We start from the raw sequence: 25,162 nt of genomic DNA on the forward strand, positions 1-25,162 counted from the left end.
TGGTAAAGAATCCGCATGCAATGCAACAACCCCACTTCAATTCCTGGATCAGAAAGATCCCCTGCAGAAGGGCTAGGCTACCCACTCTAGTATTCTTGGACTTCCTTGAGGCTCAGCTGGTAAAGAATCTGCCTGCAATGTGGGAAACCTGGGTTCGATCCCTGGGTTGGAAAGATCCCCTGAAGATGGAAAAGGCCACTCACTCCAGTATTCTGGCCTGGAGAATTCCATGGGCTGTATAGTTCATGGGATTGCCAAGAGTCGGACATGACTGAGCGGACATGACTGAGAGACTTTCCCTTTATCATACTTTATCTCTCCTAGGAGATAAGCTTCCCATTACTGCCCTAATCCATAAACTGACTCATTCCTGCTGTTGTTAACTGTTTTTCTCTGGTCTTCATCGACTTCTTTCTTGCTTTTGCCATCTTCTCTTTTAATTTTTGTGAAAAAGGTACCAAGCTTTTTGCCATCACCTTTGGGAAATTAAGCTATTTTCACTCAGCGTGTACCAGCTACATTTACCAGTAAACTATCCAACTCTCAAGATTACTTTTCCCACTGAATCACAAAGCCTTCCATCATCTTTGCCTTACTTTCTTATCTACTGAGGAAATAATACTATAAAGTAGAAAGGAATTTATTGTCAAGTCATCTATGTTATATGCAGTATCTATTAGCTACACAACTTCTGAGACTCACTGTCCATATCTGCAAAATGGGATATATCAACATTTGTCCCTACCAGAGCATGAGCTCTAAGGTCCAATCATTAAAAGTTCACAAACACTGGCTCTAACACTAACTATATGACCTTGTAGAATGGGAGTAACACCAACACTTACCTTAAAGAGTTGCTGTAATAATTAAATACATATACAAAGTGTTTTGCACATAGTGCCTGGCACAAGGTAAGCACTCAATAAAGGTCAGCCACTATTAACTATGGATTTCTACTGAAAGATCAAACCAGAATGGAATATAAATTATTTCTAATAAATTATTTATGTATCAACTCTAAGAGAGCTGTTAATCTAGAATTAATCATCATATCTTTTGATACTTCTTAGCAATTCTGCTTCAGAGTAACTCAGATGTTTCTGGTTTTGGTCTTTTTTTTTTTTTTTTTAATATAAGTCACAGCTGCCCTAGAAGGTTAAAAGGTACCAAATACCTACCTAGTAACTAAAAAATTACATAGCTACTATACCAAAGTTATTAACAACAAATGTCAGATAAATCCATTCATTTTGAGAAAATTCAAAAGCTTATGACCATGAAATAATTTTACTCCAGCTCATCTCCATTTTTTCCTCAGCAATGTTTTTCTAAAGGTTTAAATGTATGACATAGTCTGTATTCTATATGACCCTTCTGTCATGTTATTAGTCAAATAGGAGTATGTGATTTTGCCACTTCCTAATGCTTTCGTGGGGAGCAATTAGTGCTTACAAAATTTTAACTCTTGTCAAAGTATTGTGTCTCACAGCACAGTAAGAATTAGAAAGTAACTTTTAAGTATTATTATTCTGAAAACTATTTAAAGCATCTAGTAATTACAGATAACTTGCCTCAAGTATTCTAAAAACACATTAAACATATAACGTAAAGGTACTTTAGAAGGTACTTGTTATACAGTTTTATCATGGAGGAAAGCTTTTGTCTCCCTCCTACTGATCAGGACTCATATTCAGTTTACTGCCATTCTTATAGGACTTTCTGCTAATTTTTTTCAGGATACTAGGCTGTTGTTGATTACAATAATATACACACAAACACACTCTTTTCTCTCTTCTTAGTGATTATTTTCCATACTTACCTTGCCACTAATGACTTCTTCTACTCGCTCCTGGGGTGTCTGTCCAGCTTTCTGCCTCACCAAAACATACACTGAATTCACTTTAGGACAAGACCTCAGCAACTTTTCCAGAAGTACCTTCCCTAGGAAACCAGTAGCTCCAGTGAGGAGGACATTCTTGCCTTCATAGTATTCTGGGATGGAAACCATTCTGATCCTAAAAAAAACATGACAAATACGTATCAGTTCAAAGATTTATGCTAATTGTTATCTACTAAAAATCTCTTGGTATTCAAGTATTTTAAAGGACAGGCAAAAATCCAAGATGAATGTTAACAAAACAGAACACTATTAACTTTTGGTTCATTGTAGTAAGGTAGAAAGTACAACAAACTGCAACACTAGCTTCTAAACCTTCTTCCCCTGGATCACCTCAGTCAAGTCACTCACCTTCTCTGGGCCTGGGTTTCTTTAACACAGCTTGAACCAAGTGACCTATAAGAATTCCTTCAGCAATAGGAACCAAAATCTTCACTTAAACCTCAGTTAAACTCCAAACACAAATGAATGGTATTTCTCTGTCTCCAAAAGTATTTATAACACCAAATAGAGGTCAGCAGCAAGACTCAATTCCTTAGCTTGTATAACATGGTGAGGTGTCATATTCACCTATCATCACCAGTTGAAACAAGAGGTAACACCAAGTCCTTTCTTTTATATGTCTGTAGTGATAACATATCCAAAAGGTACTTAAGTCTCCTTTTAAAAAAAGTCCTAGTAAGAAATATATAGGCTGAGTTATCTTCCTTACCCAAATTCCACTGAAACAGGAGAAAACAGAGTGAGTATGCTAAGAGAACAAACAAATAAAAGAACCAGAGTTAAGTGGAAAAACCAAGATGCAGAAAGATTCATGCAGTATGTCACTATTTAAGGTTCAAACATATTTAAAAGAATGCCATTTATTGTTTAGAAATGCACACACATGATAATCTTTATGGGTGCATTAGAGAGAGTGTAACACAATCAGACAAGAGAATGAGGAGCTTCAACTGTATTTGTGTTTTATTTAAGCTAAGAAATAGATACATGTATTTTACCCCTAAATTTCTCACAATTATAAAAAAATTAATTACATTCTGAAAACTGATTAACAAGCAGTAAGAAAAGAAGGAAGATAGGAAAAAATAAATAAATGAGACTAAAATGATAGAAAAGTCACAGCAGAAGAAATAAAACCTAAGCAAAACAAACATAGGAAAGGACCAAAATGAGGTAAGAACTATCTCAATCCTCTAAAGAGAAAAACCCAAGTTCAGGATCAAGAAGCTAAATTAAAGCATAGAGTAATCAAGGTAACTAAAGGTTGCTCAGAGAAAAGCAGAGCCACTCCCAACAGTCTTACTTCCTCTATAAACTTTGGCTCCTGACTTAGTACCCAGAACTGCTGAGAACACCCAGCACGGGCACCAGGGATGAAAGAGAAGGAAGGCTGAGCTTGAAGCCGCTCTTAACATCCACAAATGCAGGCAGGGAAGACGGGGCATTGAGAGAAACAAAAACAACCAAAACAAAAGAAGTCTTCAGAGCACTGGATCCCCAGAAATAAATTTTAGGTCCCCAGGCTATCTGAATGCTGCTGGCCCTTAAAACAAATTCATACAGAGCTCTCAGTAATTCCACTTGGAGAGAAAGCTCTCTTGGAAAAACAGACTTCAGAAAACTGAGAGGAAGCCAGTATCAGCTACCAAAATCAACCATTCTAGTCCTTCATAAATATGGATAACTAAGGATCATCAAATATTTAAGAAAATTAAGAAGGACCAACATGAAAAGCAACAGAATCAATCACAAAGAACACTAAAGAAGTAAAAAATTAAAAGAAAATTTAAATTCTAATAAATACCCTCTAAGTCATTCAACAAGAATACTGCCCATCCATCAAATAATAAACTACTATGAAAAAGGAATACAGAATAAGAAAGCACTGGAAATCATAAATGCAAATGTGTGTAGAAAATTCAATCAATACGTAAGTAACTATCAGAATTACCAAGTGAATTTAAAAAGGTCACCAGTTATAAAGTTTATATATATATATATATATAAAAAAGTGCATCTCTATACACCAGCAAAACACAGGAAACAAAGTTAAAAAAAAACTATACCACTTATAATACCATACAAAAGCCCTGAAAATTATGGACAATAACAACTAGCAATTGATAAGGATATAGAGAAACTAGAACTCCTGTACACTGATGAAGAGAATGAAAAATGATTCAGCTGATGATAGGAAAGTTTGGCAGTTTCTCAAAAAGTTAAACACATACTTATCATGACTCTGCAATTCCACTCCTAGGAGGTGGTTGTTTAGTCCCTCAGTCATGTTCAACTTTTTTGACCTAATGGACTGCAGCACACCAGGCATCCCTGTCCATCACCAACTCCTGGAGCCTAGTCAAACTCATGTCCATCGCATCGGTGATGCCACCCAACCATCTCATCCTCCGTCGTCCCCTTCTCCTCCTGCCTTCAATCTTTCCCAGCATCAGGGTCTTTTCCAATGAAATGTTCTTCACATCAGGTGGCCAAAGTATTGGAGTTTCAGCTTCAACATCAGTCCTTCCAATGAATATTTAGGACTGATTTCCTTTAGGATTGACAGGTTAGATCTACTCGCTGTCCAAGGGACTCTCAAGAGTCTTCTCCAGCACCACAGTTTGAAGGCATCAATTCTGCTCTCAGCCATTTTTATTGTCCAGCTCTCACATCTGTACATGACTAGTGGAAAAACCAGAGCTTTCACTACATGGACCATTGTAGGCAAAATAATATCTCTGCTTTTTAATATGCTGTCTAGGTTTGTTGTTGTTTTTCTTCCAAGGAGCAAGTGTCTTTTAATTTCATAGCTGCAGTCACCGTTCAGTGGTTTTGGAGCCCAAGAAAATAGTCTGTCACTGTTTCCATTGTTCCTCATCTATTTGCCATGAAGTGATGGCACTCCTAGATATATACCCCAAAAGAACTGCAAATAGGTACTCAAAAAAGTACATGTATACATCTGTTTACAGTAGCAGTGTTCACAACAGCCCAAAAAGCAACAAATGAATGGATCAACAGATCATGGTATATACACAGAGTCTACTCATTCACAAAAAGGAATGAAGTATACTGACATGTACTACACAATGAGGATGAATCTCAAAAACATGCTAACTTTAAAAGGCCAGATATAGAAGATCACATACTACAGGATTTCATTTACATGAAATAACCAGAATAGATAATCCATAGAGACAGAATGCACACTAGCAGTTGGCAGGGGCTGAAGGGTGAGAAACCTATATGCAAGTCAGGAAGCAACAGTTAGAACTGGACATGGAACAACAGACTGGTTCCAAATAGGAAAAGGAGTACATCAAGGCTGCATATTGTCACCCTGCTTATTTAACTTATATGCAGAGTACATCATGAGAAACGCTGGGCTAGAAGAAGCACAAACTGGAATCAAGACTGCCGGGAGAAATATCAATAACCTCAGATATACAGATGACACCACCCTTATGGCAGAAAGTGAAGAGGAACTAAAAAGGCTCTTGATGAAAGTAAAAGAGGAGAGTGAAAAAGTTGACTTAAAGCTCAGCACTCAGAAAACTTAAGATCATGGCATCTGGTCCCATCACTTTACGGCAGATAGATGGGGAAACAGTGGAAACAGTGGCAGGCTTTATTTTGGGGGGCTCCAAAATCACTGCAGATGGTGACTGCAGCCATGAAATGAAAAGATGCTTACTCCTTGGAAAGAAAGTTATGATCAACCTAGATAGCATATTGAAAAGCAGAGATGTTACTTTGCCAACAAAGATCCGTCTACTCAAGTTTTTCCAGTGGTCATGTATGGATGTGAGAGTTGGACTGTGAAGAAAGCTGAGTGCCGAAGAATTGATGCTTTTGAACCATGGTGTTGGAGAAGACTCTTGAGAGTCCCTTGGACTGCAAGGAGATCCAACCAGTCCATCCTAGAGATCAGTCCTGGGTGTTCATTGGAAGGACTGATGCTGAAGCTGAAACTCCAATACTTTGGCCACCTCATGTGAAGAGTTGACTCACTGGAAAAGACCCTGATGCTGGGAGGGATTGGGGGCAGGAGGAGAAGGGGGCGACAGAGGATGAGATGGCTGGATGGCATCACCGACTCGATGGACATGAGTTTGGGTAAACTCCAGGAGTTGGTGATGGACAGGGAGGCCTGGCGTGCTGAGATTCATGGGGTCGCAAAGAGTTGGACACGACTAAGCGACTGAACTGAACTAAAGGGTGAAGAGAGTGGGCAATGGAGGAAAACTACTTAAGGAGCTTTACTCTGGAGAGACAGAAATGTTTAGGAACTAGACAAAGGCAGTAGCTGCACAACATTGAATGGAATAAATGTTAGTGAATTTTTCATTTTAAAATGATCAATTTTATATTATTTGAATTATACTTTAATGAATTATTTTTGAAAATACCAAAAATTAGAAGTAAATGTAAAAGATACTAACTGAAAACTAAAAAATATTGAGAGAAGTTAAACAATACTTAAATAACTAGAAAGATGTGTATACTATATTCCTCAGATTCAACACATTAACCAAAGTTTAAGCTGTTCTTGTTTAGGTATAGAAACTAAGCCTCTAAAATGATACAGAAATGCAAAGGGCCAAGAGTAGCCAAGACAAGCAATGAGAACAACAAAGCTAAAGAACTTACATTATCATGTATTAAGATGTATTATTAAGCTACAGAAACATGGTATTGAGACAAGAAGAAAAGACTACAATATATCATCAGATCAGATCAGATCAGTCACTCAGTCGTGTCCGACTCTTTGCGACCCCATGAATCGCAGCATGCCAGGCCTCCCTGTCCATCACCAACTCCTGGAGTTCACTGACACTCACATCCATCGAGTCAGTGATGCCATCCAGCCATCTCATCCTCTGTCATCCCCTTCTCCTCTTGCCCCCAATCCCTCCCAGCATCAGGGTCTTTTCCAGTGAGTCAACTCTTCGCATGAGGTGGCCAAAGTACTGGAGTTTCAGCTTTAGCATCAGTCCCTCCAATGAACACCCAGGGCTGATCTCCTTCAGAATGGACTGGTTGGATCTCCTTGCAGCCCAAGGGACTCTCAAGAGTCTTCTCCAACAGCACAGTTCAAAAGCATCAATTCTTCAGCGCTCAGCCTTCTTCACAGTCCAACTCTCACATCCCTACATGACCACAGGAAAAACCATAGCCTTGACTAGATGAACCTTTGTTGGCAAAGTAATGTCTCTGCTTTTGAATATGCTATCTAGGTTGGTGGACACAAGTAGTACTAATCAAAAAGGAAAAATGTTGACAAACTGGAAACCACTAAAACTGAGTTCATCTCACACCACTATTAATAGAGAGAAAAGGCAAACCAGGTAAAAGATATTTGTAGTAGCATGCATAATGCAATTACTACCCAGAATATATGAAGAGCTACAAATTCAGTAAAAAGAAAAGAAAAATGGGAAAGGCCTGAAGAGATAATGAAGCATAAAGGAGATCTTCACTTGCTTCAGACGTTAGTCAACAAGTCCAGGAAGCACAGAGAGCCCCAGGCAGGATAAACCCAAGGAGGAACACACTGAGACACACAGTAACAAAACTGACAAACATTAAAGACAAAGATAAACTATTAAAATCAACAAGAGAAAACAACAATAACATACAAGGAAAGGCCTACAAGGTTATCAGCTGATTTCTCAATAGGAACTCTACAAGCCAGAAAGGAATGGCACAATATATTTTAAGTGTTGAAAGGGAACAACCTACAAATAAGAACACTCAGCCAGACTCTAGTTCAGATTTGGTGGAGAAATCAAAAGCTTTACAGACAAGCCAAAGTACCACCAAACCACCTATAAAACAAATACTAAAGGAACTTCTTAAGGCAGGAAACACAAGAGAAGGAAAAGACCTACAAAAAATAAACCCCAAACAAATGAAAACGGTAATAGGATCATAAACAGCGATAATTACCTTAAATGTAAATGGATTAAATGCATCAACCAAAAGACACAGACTGGGTGGATGAAAAACTTGCATGCATTCACTTCCACTTACCACATCACTCTATTTAACTCCCCAAACTGTATGTAGTTATTTTACATTGTTAGGTTAATCATGTTTCCATTATGGCTTGCAATTGTAATGATCTTTTTTGTCTGGCTATTGATTGTGAAAACTGATAAACATCTTTTACTTCTGAGATTATGTCACTATTATTCATTTTACTAACACTGTATCCCTGACTGGTTAACAGAAAATAATAGGATTCTATATCACTAAAACTACCATTTAATAGAAAAACCTGTAATTACTTTTTAAAACCCAGATGCACATTAGAATCACCTTGGAATTTTTTTTTTTTTTTAATACAAATGCCACAGGTATTTTTTTTTCTCCAAAGCTCCAGATGTGATTCTAATGAGCTGCCATGTTTAAAAACAACTGGACTATATGATGATCTTTTACTTTTATCTAGTTGGTTTCACTTTTCCTATTTCGTATTAAGTACTCCCATTTCATTTAGTTTATGTTTTCCAATTTCCCTATCTCTTTTTTGTTGCTCTTTCTCAAGTTTTTATCAAGTGTAGAAAAGCTTCTGATACATATAAAAAGAGAGTGTATGTACAAATGTACATATTATAGAAAACTTTAAACTTTTGCTTACCTAAAAAATTAATGACATTTTGGTTCCACCTGTCTAAGTAGGAATAGAATGCCAGATTTCTAATTTATATTCACTCAAAACTTTTGATATGGTGAATTCATTCTGGCATCCAGCATTACTGCTAGAAGTCTCTAGTCCAGTTATTATTTTAGAGATTTTTTTTTTTAATTTGAATGAGGCTTGAAATCTCTAATCCAATTCTGAAAACATAAAGAAATATTGTGTTGTAAAAAACAAAATAGGAAACATGATACAGTATTAACTAAGGTACAGATTTTGTTCAAATTTCACAAAATTTTATGCTAGTGTCCACTATCTGTCTTCATACTTTCAAGATTCTACATTGTATTTAGTTGCAACGAACAGCTTCAGCTGCATGCAACAAATACTGATAAATTCTCTTTTCATTTTTACTCTATTACAAATATTTTCTACTTTTCCTTGTAATGGTTTCTTAGATACATCCATCATTTAAAAGAAGACATTAAATTTCCAAATACAATGGGGTTTTTTAATGTCCTTGTTATTAATTTCTCATTTAAATGCTTTCTTCTTCTCTGCAATCATCCTCTGTTTTTTCCAGTCTTTTAATTTTATCAAAGTTTTCAATGGTTAAATCAAAGATTCCTCTGGGTAAATGTCAAACTGCACTTGAAAACATGTAGGTTATTTCCAACTATCTTTTGATATTGATTTCTAACATAATTCCACAGTGATAAGAGAACAAACTCTGTATGATTTCAGGACCTGTAGACTGTGAAATTTCTGCACCTTGTTTTAGATCCCTTGTTTTAGTTTCAGTGTTTCCTGGTTTATAGTCTATGGGAACTTGAACAGAATGTGTATCCTGTTGTGTGAAAATTGTATAAATCTTAATCATGTTGAATTAGTTCACAGTGCTTTTCAAGTCTACTATATCCTTCTACTTTTCTGTCTATTTGTTCTATTAATTTTTGAGAGTCTGATATTGAAACTCCAACTAAAACTCTTAATATCTACTTTAAAAATAACTGTAATATATAGTGAAGCTATATGTAACTGTTTTCTGTATTTTCCAAGTCTCCTGCAAATGTGTTATCACACTTTCATAATTTAAAAAATAAAAAAGATCAAAATTAAATAAATAAAAAGACTATTTCAAGACTTTGCCAACCCCAAATCTAATTAAAACTATAGAGCATTAAAGTTGTCATAGGGGAGAAATGAAGAATAATTCTGCATCAATACACCTAACAAATCTGGTAAATACTAATAACAACTACATACTAAATATATGTTAAACACAGTGTCCTGAGCACATGACCTAGAGCAAGTTATCTAATTCTCTGAGCTTCATTTCCTTCCTTTGTAAAAATTTGTTCAACAAATATTTATTAAGCACCTACCAGATACCAGGCACCAGAAAGTTTTCCAGAGGTGTACACTTGCATTTAAGACAGAAAAAGATACTAAGCAAATTTTCCCTTTAATCACTGAGGACTTATAGCCTGAATACATGCTTGGCTCAACCCTAAAAAAAATCACATCTAAGTACTTTCTTCCTTATCTATCAGGGAGAACACCCTCCCTATAAAGCCTAAACAGCCAGTTTGTTAACATCAAATAACAAAAATTTTTACCAATCTTAATACTCTCTCCTTAAGAGTATAAAGACTAAAAGAACTATAAAATGAAACTGCTTATTAGTTTCAGGTATTTAGCTTAAAACTATCTGCACGTGATTTTATCTTTAGGGTTTTCTTCATGGAAGAACGAACAGACTTCCACAATTCCCCAACTTTATCACAATGCAACCACAAACTTTACAAGCACCAAGTATTTTTACACTCTGTTTCCAGGTATTCTTGATCCTCCACCCACCAATACACTTTACCCTATTTAAACTTACTGGCAAAGCCAGTACAAATGAGAATTTTTTTAAGCAAAGTCTTAGACTGATCACATTTTCCAGAGTCCTGTCAGTATGGCCAAAAACTACCGGAAAAGCAAAAGCCAGGAGAGAAATGCTGCCAATCCTTCCAGAACATGCAGTTTAGATTCTTACTATGTGATTTTACTGAAATGAAAAGATATCTAATGCTCCTATGATCCGTTGAAAAGTATCTGAAGCACTGCAAGAATGAGAAAAGCAGCAGTATTATTTCCATGTGCCAGGGCAGAGAAGCAGTGAAACATGACTCATATTTATTTTCACTGTTCTTGAACTGTCTTAGGAAAACCACCGAGCAGTGGCAGCTGGGTATCTTCTTCAAAAAGTACCTTATCCTATGGTTCAAAAGTTAAAGAGGCAGAAATCTTTTGGAAGACCAGCAAAATGATGGGTACCAAATATCACAATTACTTTCAAGGCTTTCTTGCTAAAGTGGGTTTTGCTAGTGGGTTTTATATTATGCATGTAAACTTACATTAAGAGAACATATTACAAAGCTACTGAAACTAAGATACATTCACTTGCTAGAAGCTCAAGTCCAGGCTCTGCCACTTTGAAGCCATGAGATCCTAAGATAAAACTACTACTCCGAACCTGTTCCCTTATTCATAAAAGGAGAACACGCAGGCCTCATGGGCAAAAAGAGACTGAAAGGGAAACAAACAGAGAAACCACAGATAATTCTAAGACAGCACCCACCAATCAACATAAACTGCACCTTTGAAAAATAACTATTCTCTTAATAAAAGTCCCAATATTAATGAAAAGCCAATCATGTTGTCTCATTACTTTTAGAAACCTAGTTAAGATAAAATAATTAGGTAAGTTTTCTCTCATTTTCAACTTGTAAAAAGTTATTTAAACAAACAAAGCAATCAAAGTGAGAGATTGGGGTATTACAAAACCAAGAAAACCGTAAAAATCTGCCCCCAAAAAGTAGCTCTTTAGTGCCAAGAAATGGGAGTTCCTTTGCCTATATTGGGCTTCCCTGGTGGCTTAGAGGGTAAAGCGTCCGCCTGCAATGCGGGAGACCCGGGTTCAATCCCTGAGTCGGGAAGATCCCCTGGAGAAGAAAATGGCAACCCACTTCACTACTCTTGCCTGGAAAATCCCATGGATGGAGGAGCCTGGGAGGCTGCAGTCCATGGGGTTGCAAAGAGTTGGATGCTACTAAGCGACTTCATTTTCTTGCCTATATTAAAGCTAAGAACAACTCAAATTAAAATTTTAACACATTTCAAGTAGTTGTTTCAGACACTTGCTAAGCAGAAACACAAATGTGAACAGCACTTGGAGATTAGGATATGGTGCGAGGAAGGAACAAGGTGGATCCATGGGCTTGAAGTAAAGCTTTATAGAAGACTCACCAGTGATAAGAAAAATAAATAATTAAGGCAAGCAGGAAAAGGAGAAGTTTAAGCACTAAAAACTGTATCTCTCATGCTTTCAGATACAATTTCCTACAAGTCTTCTTAATAATTTTTCTTCCTTAATGCAGGTAGACTCTTTAACAGTTAAAACTCAAAGGCTGTAGACTTTACCAGTATTTCCCTGAAGGCCATTTCCAGAGGTACCCAACAAAGAGAATGAGAAAGGAAAAGGTCTACTGTCAAACTCAGAATTTGACCCACAAGGCCACCAAGGTAGACTTAATTATTACCATTATCAGTTTAAATAAAAAGACAACATTCTTGGGTTAAGAAGTAAACACTTATCAAAGGTTAGTGGATTTATTTCCAAGTCTACTCTACCCGATCCACTGAAAGACTTTTCCTAAATATAATTATTTATTGGAATAAATTTAAAAAAAAAACCTCAGGGTAGTACAGGTAATAAGATAAGGCAGACAAGAAGCTCTGAGAGCATAAGGTCTTGCTTAAGATTGATAACAAAATTCAAACATGTTTCTACAAACACCTGTAACAATATATACAAATATCTATACCTATATATAAATATATATAAATACTACATACTACACTTAACTACCTTTGAAAAACAGTGAGTTTTGTGTAATGGGGCATGGGCTCAGAAATTTGTACTCCCAAATTGTCACTAATGGCACATGGATTACTTTGAGCTGAAGGAAGTGAGATCTAACATACGCAGAAAGAATTCTTCTCAGACCTTCCTTCATTTGAAGCTCATTAAAAGCTTCTGCACATCAAAGGAAACTATTAGCAAGGTGAAAAGACAGCCTTCAGAATGGGAGAAAATAATAGCAAATGAAGCAACCGACAAACAACTAATCTCAAAAATATACAAGCAACTCCTCCAGCTAAACTCCAGAAAAATAAATGACCCAATCAAAAAATGGGCCAAAGATCTAAATAGACATTTCTCCAAAGAAGACATACAGATGGCTAACAAACACAAGAAAAGATGCTCAACATCACTCATTATCAGAGAAATGCAAATCAAAACCACTATGAGATACCATTTCACACCAGTCAGAATGGCTGCGATCCAAAAGTCTACAAATAATAAATGCTGGAGAGGGTGTGGAGAAAAGGGAACCCTCTTACACTGTTGGTGGGAATGCAAACTAGTACAGCCACTATGGAGAACAGTGTGGAGATTCCTTAAAAAACTGGAAATAGAACTGCCTTATGATCCAGCAATCCCACTGCTGGGCATACACACTGAGGAAACCAGAAGGGAAAGAGACACGTGTACCCCAATGTTCATCGCAGCACTGTGTATAATAGCCAGGACATGGAAGCAACCTAGATGTCCATCAGCAGATGAATGGATAAGAAAGCTGTGGTACATATACACAATGGAGTATTACTCAGCCATTAAAAAGAATACATTTGAATCAGTTCTAATGAGGTGGATGAAACTGGAGCCTATTATACAGAGTGAAGTAAGCCAGAAGGACAAACACCAATACAGCATACTAACGCATATATATGGAATTTAGAAAGATGGTAATGATAACCCTGTATACGAGACAGCAAAAGAGACACTGATGTATAGAACAGTCTTATGGACTCTGTGGGAGAGGGAGAGGGTGGCAAGATTTGGGAGAATGGCATTGAAACATGTGAAATGTCATGTATGAAATGAGATGCCAGTCCAGGTTCAATGCACGATGCTGGATGCTTGGGGCTGGTGCACTGGGATGACCCAGTGGGATGGTATGGGGAGGGAGGAGGGAGGAGGGTTCAGGATGGGGAACACATGTATAATTTTTTTTAAATTAAAAAAAAATAAATAAAAGAACATTTTTACATGAAAAAAAAAAAAAAGCAGAAACTTCCAAGAAATGAGGGCTGCCATAATGAGGACTCTCTGAGTGAGTTCTATGGTGATAAATAAGATGGAAAGTTAGCACCAAGATGCAAAAACTTTACTAAAATAACCCATATCTTCTATTGGTTTTCCCACATATTTACCTTCCCACAATATATTGCCCCTAAAGTCCAAACTCCTTTGTGTCTAGTCACGTCTCCATAATTTATAACCCTTTTTAATATGGTATATAAGCTCCCAAGTCTCAAAGTGAAAACTACCCTTTCGGGTCTTCACTTTTCTGTGATGCCCTTGCTGCTAAGTCGCTTCAGTTGTGTCTGACTCTGTGCGACCCCATAGACAGCAGCCCACCAGGCTCCCTGGTCCCTGGGATTCTCCAGGCAAGAACACCGGAGTGGGCTGCCATTTCCTTCTCCAATGCATGAAAGTGAAAAGTGCAAATGAAGTCGCTCAGTCGTGCCCGACTCTTAGCGACCCCATGGACTGCAGCCTACCAGGCTCCTCTGTCCATGGGATTTTCCAGGCAAGAGAACTGGAGTGGGGTGCCATCGCCTTTCTTATGCAAATTAAAAAACATATGTATGCCTTTTCTATTAATCTGTCTTTTGTCATTTTGATTTGCAAGCCTCAGTCATAGAGCATAAAGGGATAGAAGAAAAGTTTTTCCTCCCCTACATAAGCTATTAAAAAACCAAGTCTCTAGTGAGGCCATTTTCAGTATTCTATTGAATCTGGTCCTGTTATAAACTGTTTCCTGATAAGTAAATTAGGCTCACTTTGTGGAACAATCCTTTCAGACAACCCAGTGCCATAATGCAGCAGGGACCTGAGTCTGGCAGGGTTGGGCTAGAATCCAGGTGCACTCATTTATCTTGGGGGTGAGCTTACTTATCTGTTTGTTTCTGCAGTTTCCTCATCTCTAAAAACATATAGACAGCATATATACCTCCCACCCTTCACTTCATAGCATTTGTGTAAGATTAAGGCTGGGCACATAATTACACTTCTGTATTCATCTTTCCTCTACTTCTTTGTCAATGATTTCTCAGTATAGTCCCTCAACAATCAGTCTGATCTATTATATAATATTTCAGTCTAAAAATCATTAATTTATCTTTTTTTCCTGCAAATAATCATTTACTTATGGGCATAATTTTTAGACTAGGAAAAAAATTGTATTACCAAAGTAAAAGTCCAAGTGAAGTTGCTCAGTCATGTCCGACTCTTTGCGACCTGGTGGACTGTAGCCTACCATGCTCCTCCATCCGTGGGATTCTCCAAGCAAGAATACTGGAGTGGGTTGCCATTTCCTTCTCCAGGGGATCTTCCCAGCCCAGGGATCGAACCCAGGTCTCGTGCATTGCAGGCAGACGCTTTACCCTCTGAGCTATCGGGGCAGCCCAATTCATAGCTAATTTATCTCTGGATTATATACTATTACAGTCACATGCACATAAACTCATTTTGTAATTCTGAGAAGGAAATTAATGATTTTAGAAGGTTTAAACTAAACCTCTGAGGACTAAAAGAGGGAAGAGGTGGTTCAGCTTATATTGACATGAAACACAGATTCATGACTTATATTAAAGGCCAAGATGTAATATACTGTATGATATACCACCTTTTATGGGAAAAGAATGAAAAACTGAATGCATATGCTTACAAATAAATAAGATTTTTCTAGCAAAAAAAGCCAAAAACTTGGTAATAAAGGTTGCCTCTGGGAGGGAGAACTGGATAACTCAAGAAGAGAAATTATAGACATTTGTTTTTCATTATATATCCAGTGCATGTGTTATATATTTTTAAAAACCACTATTTTTGTAAAACAGAAAAATAAGAAGGTACCAAAAAAATTTGAAAGAGTGTATTTTCCCATCAATTAGCCAGTCTCCATTACCTTTTGTCCTCTAACAATTTACAAACTCCCTTTCATCTAAGAGGGAAAAAAAAGTTTGAAAAATCTTTTTAAAGTGAAAATAGAAGAGTATCATTGTGTAAAGATACACAGTATTTACCTTTCTTCTGGTAATCTTTATTACCTGAGCTTTTCCTTTTTCTTTTCATTTATTTTTGGCTAGCACATTTTCATTTATTTTGGTCTTTGCCGCTACGTGAGTCTTTCTCTAGTTGCAGCAAGCAGGGGCGGCTCTTTAGTTGTGGTGTGTAGGCTTCTCACTGCAATGGCTTCTCTTGTTGCGAAGCACAGGCTCTAGGGCTCCTGGACTATTCAGCACAGGCTCAACAGTTGTGGTGCACAGGGCTTAGCTGCCCCGCATGTGGGATCTTCCCAGACCAAGGATTGAACCTATGTCTCCTGCAATGGTGGGCAGACTCTACCACTGAACTAACAGGGAAGCCCTCCATTTCTTTATTAGATGGAAAACCTACTAGATTAAAAACAAGAAGGTGCTTTAACTGCGAAACTGCTGTTTAACAAGATTTTAACAGGCTGGATTTCCTAAATGGAATGTGAGAAATTCTTCCCCCATCAGGATAACGTTGATCTTTGGATCAGATACCCCTTTCTCCCATCTCTTGAGAGGACCTCTACATTCATCATGCTCACCAAGGAATCAAGTACACAAAAGTACCAAATACTGCAGTGAAGGTCTGCAGTGAGATTGGCTCTACCTGTATGTTTTTTTTCTGTACCAGTATTTACTGAACACAAACAGTAAAAGCTGACAAAAGATAGTTGTAGTTCTAAGTTTTAGCTGCTACAAATTTGTTTAGAAAAACGAAGCACTGAATATGAAAGTCTCTAGACAATGTCCAAACATTCATTCCAGCTTCCTATAAATTTCCACCTCAGTTAAAGAAGGATCTGTTTAGCTGTCTTCCTCTTAAAAACTGACTCCTCTGTGCCTCTAACATGTCTACCAATGGAGACAGTGGGGAAAACATTAACCTAGCAATGGAGACAGTGGGGAAAACAAAGAATAATCTACTTCATCTATCCTTCCATGGGGAGTCACTGATTGACTCCCAGTTAGGGACAATTCTGTGCTTAGCACAGTCACATCCAATGCTGTTTTGTCACATCATCCTACACCTCTAAGCTGGAGGACAACTTGGCAGGAGTACTCAAGGAAACTCAAGCAGCAGTAGATAGAATGCTGAACTAAATGGCCTTATAATATCCCTTAGATTCTATGACTGAAAAACAAAACCACAACAAAAAAAACTTCAAATATTCTTAAAAGGGAGGAATGAATTCCAAAATATTTTGAACCAAGAGTCAGCAAAGGTTTTCAGTAAAGGGTCAAGTAATAAATATTTTCGGCGTGTGGGCCATACAATCTTAGCAGCAACTACTCAATTCTGCCATTTGGGGCACAAAATCAGCCATGACCAGTAAGCAAATAGACATGGTTGTGTTCCAATAAAACTTTATTCACAAAAACAGGAAGACAGTTCGTAGGTTATAGTCTGCCCACTCCTGTCATTTCTAAATAAAGATTCTGAATATTTCACATTCAGAAAAATGAACTAAGAAAGGTTATCAATGGGAAACCAGCACAGTCTAAATATTCATTGCCTATGATTCCACTATTACTAGAGTTAATGTGCATATCATTAAAATGGACAGTAAATACTCGACTGTTACATCTTTTAAAAAAATCAATAAATGAATGCCAGGCTTCATTTATACAGATATGCCACAAACTAAATGCAAAACAAAGACATGACCGATAGCCTTTTTTAAGATAGACTAAAAATATCTTTATTTTTAAAAGGGAAGTCCATTAAGTTGTTCAGGGCTGAAGCCTGGGCAAGACTGTTTTGGAGAAAAGGCTACAAATGAAGAAGAGCACCGAGTATACAATCCAGTCATAGACTCAGAAACCCTAGACCACTACCATGTTGATACAAAAATCAAAATCTTGATACAATAATCAAAAAATAACACAGAAGGTAAAGAGGTCAAGAGCTAACCCCAACACTGCGGAAGATACAAAGTCTGTTTATATTCTGTGTAGAGCACAGGCTCAACAGTTGTGGCACACGGGCTTTAAGTAATAGGTCTAAAAGTACCTATTCTTTTCTACATAAAAGTATTACATGGCTAAAGGAATGGGATTGGAAGCAGAAAAGAGACTAAGCACAAAGTAAATATTACCTAAGTATGAAAATTCCCCCAAAAGCTACACTGAGTTACAATGATGACCATGAGGATATCCCATATACATAACTTCTGCTTCTTCCTTATTGTTTTTCCATTTCATTTGCTTTTCCACTAAAAGGGAAATTGAGATTAGGTATCTGTAACTGCTAGGAATTAATATCTTTCTAATCCAGAAGTTCATGAACAGGATTGCATGGAGGTGGGTATCCAAGAACACTTAGTTTCATGAAAAATACTTTTCTGAGTTTGTTTATATGTGTGTGTGTTAAAGTGTGCAATCCTATGCTTATCTCTCTACATTATTCTAGAGGAAAAAATCCACTGCTTTTATCAGATTCTCAAAAGGGTCAATAAGTCTAACAGTAAAAAAATACTATCAAATTTTAGGTATACTATGTGTGTATGCCAGAGGGAGGAGGACCTAAAATGCAGAGAACAGAGCTTCCTCAAGGTCACTGATTAAAAACCCCATTCACATATAATCTGGAGTGAAAAGTGAAAGTGTTAGTCACTCAGTCATGGCCAACTCTTTGTGACTCCATGGTCTGTCCATGGAATTCTCCCAGCAAGGATACTGGAGTGGGTTGCCATTCCCTTCGCCAGGGATCTTCCTGACCCAGGGATCAAACCTGTGTCTCCTGTATTGCAGGCAGATTCTTTATCATCTGAGCTACCAGGGAGGCTGGAGTAAAAATGTGTAAACGGTTTAAAACATAATTATACCGATCTCTCTCGAAGCCTGTTATGGAGCGAATTGTGATCCTCCTAAAAAGACATGTTGAAATCCTAATCCCTAGGATTTCGGAATGTGACTTATTTGGAAACAGGGTCGTTCAAGTATAATTAGTTAAGGTAACTGATATAACACTGGAGCAAAATGGGTCTCTAATTCAACATCACTGGTGTCCTTATAAGAGGAGAGGCATTTGAAGACAGAGATACACAGGGAGAACTCCACCTGATAACAAAAGCAAAATTGGAGTTACACATTAGAGCTACAAGCGAAGGAATACCAAAACTGCTAAGAAAAAATTAGTAAGAGGCAAGGAAGGACTCCTTACAGGTTTCAGACAGACCATGGATTTTGGACTTATAACCTCCAGAACTGTTAGACAATAAATTTCTGTCATTTTAAGCCACCCAATTTGTAGTACTTTGTTACAGCAACCCTGGGAAACTAACAGAAGGTCAAATATCATAGTAACTAAAATTAAAGTACAGAACAAAAGGCTTTCTAAAGATGATCATGTGTCCTTATGACCTAATAAACACATCACGGGCACTTTCCAACAAACATGACAGTGTCAATTACCAAAACACACTCTATTAAATAGTTAATTAAGAGATGGAATGGCTTTTCTAAATGGGTACAGGCAAGAACAGAAGAAAAAAGTTTTATGTATCAGAGGTAAAAGACCAAAATAAAGTTAAAGATCAGATCCCAGAACAAATCAATGGGATATATCACTGACTGTTCATCTAAATACTGCATACAGATAAATAATGTATATTGATAAATTTCAGTATACAGTAGCAGATTCAAGGAAAGCAGTGTTCTGATTACCTCCTGCTATATAACAAAATCACACTAAAACTTAATGTCTTAAAACAACAATAATCATTTTTATTTTCTCTCACTGTATCTCAAAGTTAGGAATTTGGGAAGAGCTCTAATAAGCAGTTTTAGCTGAACAGTTCCAGCTCCTGCTGTTAGAGTCATGTAGTCTGTCCACATGAGGCAGTCTGGGATAGCATGGCAATCCCAGGCTATACAGCTTAAAGGCTGCTGAAGACTTCAAAACCAGTATTTTGTTGAGTTGGATAGGGAGCTCACCTTTTCTGACCACACCTTATTGCTCACAAGTGAATCACATGATCACCCAAATTCAAGGGAAGGGGGCATAAAATGCCACCTTAGGATGAAAGAATAATCAAGGGCACACTAAAAGAACATATGAGAAGGAAGATATTGTTACAACTACCTTCAGAAAATACAATCTGCCACAGAAAATATGGTAAAGTGACTCTTGAAATGGTCAACCATTTGAAACTGTCCCTCAGGTTAACAAACTGATGACTAAAAGAAATTCTTGAGCTTGTCTTACAGAACAGCAACTAAGGGAACACCTTATTAAAAACCCTTCTGCTTGGAATCTGCTTCCATCGATCAAACTCATCTTAATTATTTCTTCTGACTCTTTAAACACCCCCTACAGATATACCTCTGTTGAATGGGTCCCTACTGTACCAGGGGCTTATGCTGCTTTTCAGAAACTTGGAGTCAGCTCTTATCCAGTTTAAGCTGGCTAAGATTTTTGGTTGGAACTACTGACACTAAAACTGGGCCTATGCAAGTGTCCAACAAATAATGTCAGAGGGCTCAAAAATCCACCCTTAGATCATGCTAAGTGCCCCCAGTTTTGAACATGCACCTCAAGAAGCAGCATGTAACTTAGATACACCTGCAAAGAATACTGATTACCTCAGCTTTTCCCTATCAGCATTCACCTTTCCCCATGCCTAATACCACCCTGCTTCTTTATTCCATAAAGACTGCAAACCCCTTGCCTTCAGGGAAGCGAATCTGAGACCTGTTCTCCTACCTCCTCACTTGGCTGCTTCCTGAATAAACTCCTTCTCTACTGCAAACCTTTGGGTCTGTTGCAAGCATTTTGGCCTACTGCACATAGGGCAAATGAACCTGGTTTAACAGTACGTTTAATCCATGTCTGACCTATTTCATAGGAAATACTTAAGCCACCTAAAATGCCTTTTAAAACATGGCCCATGGGTCTCATATTTTAAAGTACAGATGATTCTTGAACAACACAGGTCAAACTACATGGGTGCAATTATGCACAGATTTTTTTCAATAAATGCATACTACAGTACTGTGTAACACAGTCAGTTGAACCCGAGGATGCAGAACCATAGAGTGCTGTTTCTTAGTCACTCAATCGTGTCTGACTCTTGGCAACCCCACAAAGACTGTAGCCCACCAGGCTCCTCTGTCCATAGGGATTCTCTAGGCAAGAATACTGGAGTGGATTGCCATGACCTCTTCCAGGCAATCTTTTCAACCCAGGGATCGAACCCAAGTCTCCCACACTGCAGGCAGATTCTTTACCATCTGAGACACCAGGAAAGCAAGCCCATAGATACAGAGGGCCAACTGTAAAATTAACACATAGATTTTTTTTTTTACATCCATGAGGACTGGCACCCCCACTGTTGCTCCAGGGTCAACTGATTTTGCCTAACAAATAATCTCATTCACTTAATAAAATTTTCATTTTTCCATATTCACTTAACTGCGAATTTCTAACCAGTAGATTTCTACTTGGAGTTGACATACTTGTAGCCAAAAACAACCCAATTCATTCTAGTTAGACTATTAAGAGGCCTCATATTATAAGTGAGCATATATTTTCTTTTAAAATTTTTGATAGACTCTGATCTAGAGGCAGCAGCAACCCACTCCAGTACTCTTGCTTGGAAAATCCCATGGACGGAGGAGCCTGGTAGGCTGCAGTCCATGGGGTCTTGAAGAGTCGGACACGACTGAGCGACTTCACTTCCACTTTTCACTTTCATGCACTGGAGAAGGAAATGGCAACCCACTCCAGTGTTCTTGCCGGGAGAATCCCAGGGACGGGGGAGCCTGGTGGGCTGCCGTCTATGGGGTCGCACAGAGTCGGACACAACTGAAGCGACTTAGCAGCAGCAGCAACATCTTTTTACTATATTTTAATAACTCCAGAATCTTTATTTATATAAAGATTAACTCAAAAAAACTTTAAAAAAATAACTTGAGAGTCTTAAGTCTTTTGCTTAAGACTCAACATAAATGAAAACCTCCTCTGCAAGTGAGCTATAAACAACAAAAAAAGGGCTAAAATCCAAACTCAAAATGTACAAGTTGATAAGAATAGTGGGTTCCTTTTTCCTTTCAAAAATTAAGGCTTACAAAGCATTTTTCCCACAAACAAAAGAATAGCTCTAGCATCTTGGTTTTCAATAAAAGATGCTAGTGTCTAACCCTGTTGTAAGCACCATTGAAGTAAATATAATGGCCACTCTGTTTGCCTACACAGATACTGATGCCAATATTTAACTCTCTATATCCAATTTTCCCCAATGTCTAGGATACTTCTCAGTAAGGAATCTCAGTAGGTTCATCAGTCCTTAGGGCACTACACAACTATTTTGAATACTGACATTGCTGTGTAAGCAGGGCACTTTAGCAAGTTAAAATGGCTCATTATCCTGGAAAATTACACATTAAGAAAAATCAGACTCATAATTCCTTTAAGTGACATAAAAATCAAACACAAAAACATCTTTAAATATCAAGTTTTACTTCATCAGAGAGGAAATGTTAATTCTACAGCATTAAAATTATCAGCTGACAAGAAAACTTAAATTTTTCAGCAACGCCCATTTTCCTTTCTGTCCTTTCTGTCCCTTCCTTTCTGTATCAGTAGGGTAACGTTTCTACCATAAAGCCTATAGAAGAAGGACTGTGCTCTTGTTAACACGTTTGGTCAAAAGCAATTCCACTCCTTGCAAAAACATGCATTCAATTCCATTCTGGGAGAAAACAATTCTTAAAAAATAATCTCCAAAGTCACACATGATTTTTCTTTAGATAAATAATTGTGCTACAGGCTCTCCTTACCTAATAAAAATATTTTCATATAAATACATGTAATTTCTATCCTAATACTTTCAAACTCAGAAAAGTGAAATACCGTATACAAAGGTATCCTAATATTTCAAGTGTATTACCAAAGATAAGATTTCTTAAACATCTACAAAACAACAGAGAAATCAAAATATCCTATTTTGCTTAAAAATTCATGAAAGTTTCCATCTGACTTCACAATATACCTAAAATTAATATAAAAATATTTCACTCGTTTCCTCTCTGGCTGCTTTAAGATCAGCAACCATCATGAATGAAACAGTAATTCTCCAGACCAGGAAGTTCATGACCAACCAAAAACAAATTGTCATCAATATCCTTCACCCTGGGAAGGCAAAAGTAGCTAAGATAGAAATTTAGGTAAAACTAGCCAAAATGTACAAGACCACACCAGATGTCATCTTAGAATTTGGATTCAGAATCCATTTTGGTAGTGGCAAGACAACTAGCTTTGGCAGGTTTTACTATTCCTTAGATTACAGAAAGAAAAACGAACCCAAACACTGACATGCAAGATATGGCCTGTATAAGAAAAAACCTCAAGAAAACAGCAAAAGGAACGAAGAACAGAATGCAGGAAGTCAAGAGGACTGCAAAGGCCAACCTTGGTGCTGGCAAAAAGTGAGCTGGAGACCGGACAACAGAAGGAGTAAAGATTCTGCAGTGACTATGCAAATTTTTCATAAGATGATTAATAAACTAAGAATGTTTATGTGAAATAAAAAAATATATATATACTTTAAATTATTCAGTAAAATTAACTTTAACAGGAAAATGTTCCAGGTATACCCTGATCATTACATGTAGACTACACACAAGTTTATCCAAAGAACTGACTCAGGCAGATTACTAATCATGTGCCCTATGTGGTCTAATTTAAAGCTATCGAAGCCTATTCATGAAGCTTAGTAATTTTAAGAACAAGTTGACAGAATCAGATATTTCCCTGTTTTTATAGAAGTAGTAAGATTTTGTTTAAAAGAGTTTTATTTAGTCTGATTACAACAGCAAATGTCTTTAACGATATAAAAGTGCTTTGAAGCTCCTGCTATATGCTGTATTTCCTGTTTCTCTTTTGTCACTTTCTTATGAATCCTTCTCAATCTGTTCCCAAGGCTGAACTTAAAAACAGGCTCTACCCAGCCAAGGCAGCATTTTCCAAATCGTGGCAAATGGGACTGGCAAACTGTACACTTTAGCCCTAACCAGGAGAGTTACAAAATACATTAGCACATCAAAGACCTACAAAATGTCCTGAGATAAAGAAACTCAGTAGACCTCTTTGAAAGCCTACCGCTAAGTCGTTTCAGTCGTGTCCAACTCTGTGCGACCCCACAGACAGCAGCCCACCAGGCTCCCCCGTCCCTGGGATTCTCCTGGCAAGAACACTGGAGTGGGTTGCCATTTCCTTCTCCCTTAAATACAAGAATACAGTCTCTCAGAAAACCTCCTATAGAGACACAGAACTTCAGATCCAAGTAGGAAAATATCTCAGGTCTTCAAAGATTTTCAAAGGGAGGAAAGGAAGCCAGGTTGAAAGAAGAAGGGGGAGGAGGTGGGAGAGGGGGGCAAAAGGGTGGTCTTACAGACGTCTCCTGCCACCTGCAGATACCCAGGCATTATGGGACTTTACCCTGGGCCTCCAGAGAAGGGAGGACTGGAACTCGGCCCTACCAGAAATCAGAACCAGAATTCGAGTTCTCTGCCAAGAAGAGGTGATCAGTCTCCAATCCTCAGCTCAGGCTGAGGCCCTTCGACCAGATTCCTGCGTCCAGGACCGGGGGACTAGAAAAACAGGGAAGGATAGGAAGGATTAAGGAGAGGAAAGAGAGAGGGAAGGAGAGAGAGGTCAATATACCAGTTGGGGCACTCTGGCCAGTTGTCCGTGTCAGGAGACCAGGGACAAAAGGGTCTCAGTTGCGGCCGTTGGGTCTGGTCCATTGGCAGGCAAGCTGGCCCCTGAGTACCCTGAGTAGTCAGGATGTCAGTCTCAGTTAAGAAGAGTCTCCACCAGAGTCGCCATTTGTTGCAGGAAAGGGAACCCCTTCTAGGGCCCGAAACTGGGCTCTTGTCTAACACTCGGAAATGAACTGTCCGAGGAGATAGGTGCTGACAAAGCAAGAGATTTTATTGGGAAAAGGCACCTGGGTGGAGAGCAGTAGGGTAAGAGAAAGCCTGGCCTTTCACAAATTTCCAAACACGGCTAAGTAAGCAAAGTGCCTGAGAAGCTCACTGATTACCACATCAGCCTTCTGAGGTAATGACTGTACAAACATGAGCCAAACCTCCCACGAACTACAAATGATTTAGAAAGCATGACCTTCCATTGATCCTCAAGACTACTTCTGAATAAACTATAAAGCCAGTTATTAAGAGTTGCAAAAATGAGTATGTATTAGAATGTACCAAAGACTTCAGTTTGTACACAATTACTAACTCTGGATGCTGCAACTCAAGATGCAGCAAAACTTCTACCAAATACACACACTCAAAACATGGAATTCTGTAATTTTCAAGAGGAACAATCAATCATCATTGGTGAAACTGTGTTGTCTTTAGCTGGTTATGGTTTTTAATTATAATTATTCTTATTCCTAATT

At 37.9% G+C, this 25,162-nt stretch overlaps 1 protein-coding gene and 1 pseudogene across 3 annotated transcripts in view; one reads left to right on the forward strand and one right to left on the reverse strand.

Annotated features, from left to right (window-relative positions):
- FAR1 (fatty acyl-CoA reductase 1) overlaps window positions 1-25,162 on the reverse strand; it is a 77,647-nt gene that overhangs the window by 40,916 nt on the left and 11,569 nt on the right. For all 3 annotated transcript variants that reach the window (XM_061440736.1, XM_061440735.1, XM_061440734.1), the window contains one exon: window positions 1,820-2,015. In XM_061440736.1, coding sequence (XP_061296720.1) covers window positions 1,820-2,008 — 189 coding nt within the window. In that variant the 5' untranslated portion in view covers window positions 2,009-2,015. The remainder of the gene's footprint in view (window positions 1-1,819; window positions 2,016-25,162) is intronic.
- Window positions 22,779-23,264, forward strand: LOC133261925 (small ribosomal subunit protein eS24-like; annotated as a pseudogene).

Source organism: Bos javanicus, chromosome 15, assembly GCF_032452875.1.
Source record: "Bos javanicus breed banteng chromosome 15, ARS-OSU_banteng_1.0, whole genome shotgun sequence".
In the NCBI taxonomy this organism is placed as follows: Eukaryota; Metazoa; Chordata; class Mammalia; order Artiodactyla; family Bovidae; genus Bos; species Bos javanicus.